Source organism: Amphibalanus amphitrite, unplaced genomic scaffold, assembly GCF_019059575.1.
Source record: "Amphibalanus amphitrite isolate SeventyFive unplaced genomic scaffold, NRLGWU_Aamphi_draft 000527F_arrow, whole genome shotgun sequence".
Lineage (NCBI taxonomy): Eukaryota > Metazoa > Arthropoda > Thecostraca > Balanomorpha > Balanidae > Amphibalanus > Amphibalanus amphitrite.
This window is the reverse complement of record NW_024882021.1, coordinates 1-4,730: the sequence shown is the minus strand read 5'-3', so window position 1 is coordinate 4,730 and position 4,730 is coordinate 1. Positions and strand designations below refer to the sequence as shown.

The window sequence follows — 4,730 nt, the reverse complement described above, 5'->3', positions numbered from 1 at the left end:
TTAACCCTCGCCGGACCTATTGTCGGACCCCCCACCCCCTCGGCCGGCCGAGGGGGGAGGGTTGGTACGACCCCTTTTCTTCGTTTCGCCTCTAATGGAGCTAGAGCCTCGCGGAAAAAAACAAGCGTGTGCGCCGTTTCAAGACGGAACGATTGATACCCGATTTTAAGGTCCCAGGTCAACCGATTACCTCTGAGGTGAAGTCAAAAAGCCCAAGTAGGGTTTGGTTTTTGGTAAATAATTTCGCAAAAAATGGCCGCAGAGCAGCGATTTTGGCACCATCGTGTTCGCCTGGCTCAGGCGCGTCGAATGGTATACTTTTTGTCCGGGTGAGGTCAACTTAAGGTGTTGACCTCGAGTCAAGGTCAGGTCAGAGCCCATCAGGCCACGAACTTAATCGAAGGAAGTCGTATTGCATATCATTCGATTCGGGAGGTCTTTCTGAGTCCATTGGTGGCTTTCCCGAGTCGCTGGCTCAATTTGATCATGAGTTATTGACGAGACACTCCTATGACCTTAGTGACGTCATAAATGACGTCACGGAAGGTCAAAAATACAAAAGTAAAGCATCGGATCTTGCAAGGAGTGCATGAAATCACGATTCCGTGTGCTTGAGATAGTTTGAGATCATTCCATGTGCAAAAACAACAGTTTCATTATTTCCCCATTTACTTTTAATGGTGAGGTCACGTGACCTCGAAGAGTAGCAGGCATTAGGAAGAATTGCGAGTAAGGCATGACAGAAAGATGATTAGTGGTTTGTATGGCATGGTCATTTTTAGCGGCTCGAAATAACATTTCTCAAGAAGTCTAACTAAAGAGCAAGTTGTTGTTGATTATCACTGACTTGTGTTTGGGGGTTAATAATGACTGAATTTTTTTAGTTTGGCCCAAAATTTTTGACAGCATTCTGTGCGTTGCTCAATTCTGAGCTCAGGGACATATATTTTATTCAGATTATACGCGTTTGTTTTTCACAACTTCCAGCGCTTTAAAGAGCGCCGGGCCTTCAGTAGAGCGGCGAGGTGACAATTGCCCCTACATCGCGTGGTTTACTGGCGCATATCTCGAAAAGTAGCAGGGAAAAGCCGCAAAGCACCTATATGGAACGAAAGATGAGTAATCAGAGGCTAGTATAAAACGTTCATTTTTAGCTGCTCGAAATCACATTTTTATAAAAGTCTAATTAAAAAATTAGATATGATTTTTTTTTTACGTCTTGCAGCTGCTTGCAAAAAGCTAGCTTATCTTGCAGAAAAGCGATGCAATATGTAAGAATGATGTTGGCACAGTGAACAACAGTGCCCTGAACTAGTCTGACAGGAAATTTCGTTCAAAACGACGATTGGTCAGCTAATAAATTACCACTAAAGATCATCATGAAAATCGGTAAATGTGGTGGCCACTAGAGAGCCTAAATTGTCTTGTGTTTGGTGACAACTGACGACCTCAATTTTGACCTTAGGGAAAAACTGGCATCGGAATCGTATTCTTCGATCAATTTGGGATTAAATGATACCTATTTTGTTCATATTGCGGACAGTCAGTTTGGGGGAATTTCTAGCGCTTTTTCGGGCTGCCGGCCTACAGTGCGTCGGCGGCACGCGTACCGACCACCGGCCGCGTCTGCTCGCGGCCCCGCCCTGCACAATGCCTCACAACTCATCCTGAGTCTGGACGGGGTGACGGCGGTGCGGCGGCGGGACGGCTGCAGCGAGCGGCGGCGGCGCCGCGGTGTCAGGGCGGCCGGCCGGCTATCACGGCGGCACGCGTATTTTGAATTCACCATAGGGCTCAGCCACTCCTAGCGGAAAATTCTGGGGAATTCTCCCCCTGGCGACAAATGTGGGGAAATGAGCATAAATGTGTAAGTCCCTAGAAACTAATTCGTCCCAAGAAGTCCCCCACTACATTAGTGATGCAAGTTTGACTGGGGTATATTAGAGATGCAAATTACATGAAAAAAGATGTTATATTTTATGTTAAGATTGAGAAACCGTGCTTATAGTGGAAGGTATGTTAATGATGCAAACATATTAGCGAACTGGGAGTGGTCACTGGTCACCTGCTAATTTTGCGTCATTCCGCTAACGCTAGTTGAGCCAGTTATTGCTTGAAGCGTCATAACTTCGGTATAACTATACATCATTATTTGTTGGCTATTAACTGAGATCTGATTTCTTTATCTTTTAAAGAAGACTTAATATAAGAGAGATGGTAGCATCGTCTTGGTGTCATATCTGATCAAAGCGGCCATCCTCCAATGTCCCAACTTACCCCGCGGCGGGGGGTCAGTTGGGCCAGGGCCTAAGGCAAGTTGGTACACTAGGAAAAACAGTTTATCTAAACACATTTTTATTCATGTTTCACATGAACAATCATCGCTAATCCATGCGGGCATTAACGACAAAACACAAACGTTTGCAGTACTCCTGCGGCAAACAAAAAGGCACACACAACGACACTAGAAGAGAATATTTTCACAGCAAGAAAATCACTTTTGGTACCTGAAACACATTTGTAGCGATTATTAACAGTACTTACCTCAGCACGCGCCGACACCACGTTGACAAACAGACGGCGTTACTGTGCATGTACAAAATAAGTTTGAACGCCAACTGTCGAGAAGTATTGGAAATATCCCTTCCGTCCCAACTTACCCCCCCCCCCCCTGGCACCAACTTACCCCGGTCTCCCCCACTTCACCTCTACCACTCAGCGCCCCAGGGGGCGGTTCTGGTCAACACAGGTGGCCAGGCTGTGGGGCGCCGCCGACCGCCTGGCGGAGGCTGCCACGTAGCCGTGCTCCCCGGTGCGCGCGGAGCGGCACGGCCGTCCAGCGGGCCAGCGAGCGCGCCCCCGCACGTTGGTGCTGGTGCGACGGGCAGTGCTGGTCGGCTGGACCGGAATCTGGGTGGCGTTCCGCCGGCAGCCCTGCGCACCCCCAAACTGGTGCAGAGCGGACTGGCGGCCAGCAGTGGGCAGCTGGCCCCACCTCTGCTGGAAGGCAGCGGCAGCCCTCTCCCAGGTGTCGTCCTGGACGACTGCCTCGCACATGAAGGCTGCCCACTCCTGGATGAACGCCATGGTTTGGCGCGTCCGGTCATCTGAGCGTCGCTGCTCAGCTCCACTGACAGCCGCCGCCGCAGCGGCGGGGTCCTCGAAGTCCATTGCGTCGTCGTCGTACTCCTCGGGACTCGGCGACGGCTGGGGCTGCGCGACTCCCGGGGCGCTGGCGGGCGTGGGGCCAGGAGGTGACGAGGTGGACGGCTCGGCGACCAGAGGGTCGAACCAGTTGCCTGGCAGCTGCTGGCTGGTCCCCATGGCGATGTCCATCAAGGCCCTCCGCGTCTCCTTTGTCGCCGTCGCCTCCGGCACAGCGCCAGTCTGCTGCCGCACGGCTCGGAGGTGTTTGCAGCCGCCAGTCCGCCGGTTCATCCTGCAGGTGCAGGCGCCGACGTTCAGGTCCACCAGGTAGGTGATGCCGACCGACGTCAGCGACTTCACCTGATAGGTGAACTCCGTCACCTGTGGGAGGGGCAACACATAAAATCCTGTAAAATTCGTATGTACAGTCTGTCTTAAAAGTACCGCGCAAAGTGACGGTGGATCCATCAAGCCTTACTGAAGAAAGGCCTGCTTTACTTTGAAAGTCACCGAACCAATTGACCTGGGGAATGGACGAGAATATCAATTGTTTTGATGACTCAAATTGAGCAGGCCCTTCCTCGGTCAGGCTTGATGGATCCACCGTTGCTTTTTCGCGGACTTTTAAGACAGACTGTACAACATAAACTGACGGACGGTTACTTGTACGAAAATCCGAACCTGTTCATTCGCCCCAGTACTGTCAGCTTGGCCTTTTAAAACAGACCCCCAAAGGGAAAAAAGAAGAAACAAGAAAAAACGCGAAACGAGTCACGAGATGTGGCACACAGCGCCAACACCACGCGGCCCTACAGTGGCACAGCGGTACAGTGACAGACTCTTGTGTGTGAATGCACAGCCATGTGGTTTATTGGTGCTTAGGGGTGCGCCGATTGCATTGGTCACTTTGCACAGCCATGTGGCAGTACGGGTGGGACCAGCATTGGAAAACGAGCTGTCTTATGTGACCTTAATCAGTTCTCGTGTCATGCAAAATACCTGCGTCACAGTGCCCGTTTCTTGGCTGGTGCCGCCCGCTGCCGGCCGTTGGCCACGTCGCACGCCCTCCTGGCGTAGTGCTTGCTGAGCTGGACCGTGACGAAATCAAACAGCTGCAGCAGGTTGAACGCCCGAGTCCTGGAAAAACAGCGCGTGTCAAGCGAATATTTCAACAATTTCTTTGCAGCTATAATTAACGGTAGACTGCCATCGTATGGACACAATAAGGCTTTCAGAAGAGCAACCAAAAGCACAACTAACAATTTCACAACCTACCCGAAATGCGAAAGTATGTTTTTCTTCCATGTAGGGTTAACAGAAATGTAAAACCGTGATATTCACAAGTTAATCGGTGTTAATCCATGAAAGTCACAAGTTAGTAATTAACGTCTTTGACGAAGGGATGTATGGTCCAATTCCGTTTCGGGGCTTCAGGCTCTGAACTTTGGCAGACACTGGGGAGAATTGCACAGTCCTAGGGATTTTGATGGTGTTTTCGAGAACATTTTACCGGCTCACTCTCAGCCCTCCGACCTATATTGAAAGGAAAACTACTCCCCTGCTTTGGCTTTTTTCCAATTATT

The 4,730-nt window shown here is 50.4% G+C and overlaps 1 protein-coding gene across 1 annotated transcript; it reads right to left on the bottom strand.

Annotated features, from left to right (window-relative positions):
- Positions 1-2,677: 2,677 nt before the first annotated feature.
- Positions 2,678-4,245, bottom strand: LOC122393272. Its single transcript, XM_043389152.1, has 2 exons — positions 4,147-4,245; positions 2,678-3,528 (listed from the first exon to the last, which is right to left on the bottom strand). The coding sequence occupies exon 2, from the start codon at positions 3,436-3,438 to the stop codon at positions 2,716-2,718; it is 723 nt and encodes a 240-aa protein (XP_043245087.1). The 5' UTR covers positions 3,439-3,528; positions 4,147-4,245; the 3' UTR covers positions 2,678-2,715.
- Between the last annotated feature and the right edge of the window lie 485 nt (positions 4,246-4,730).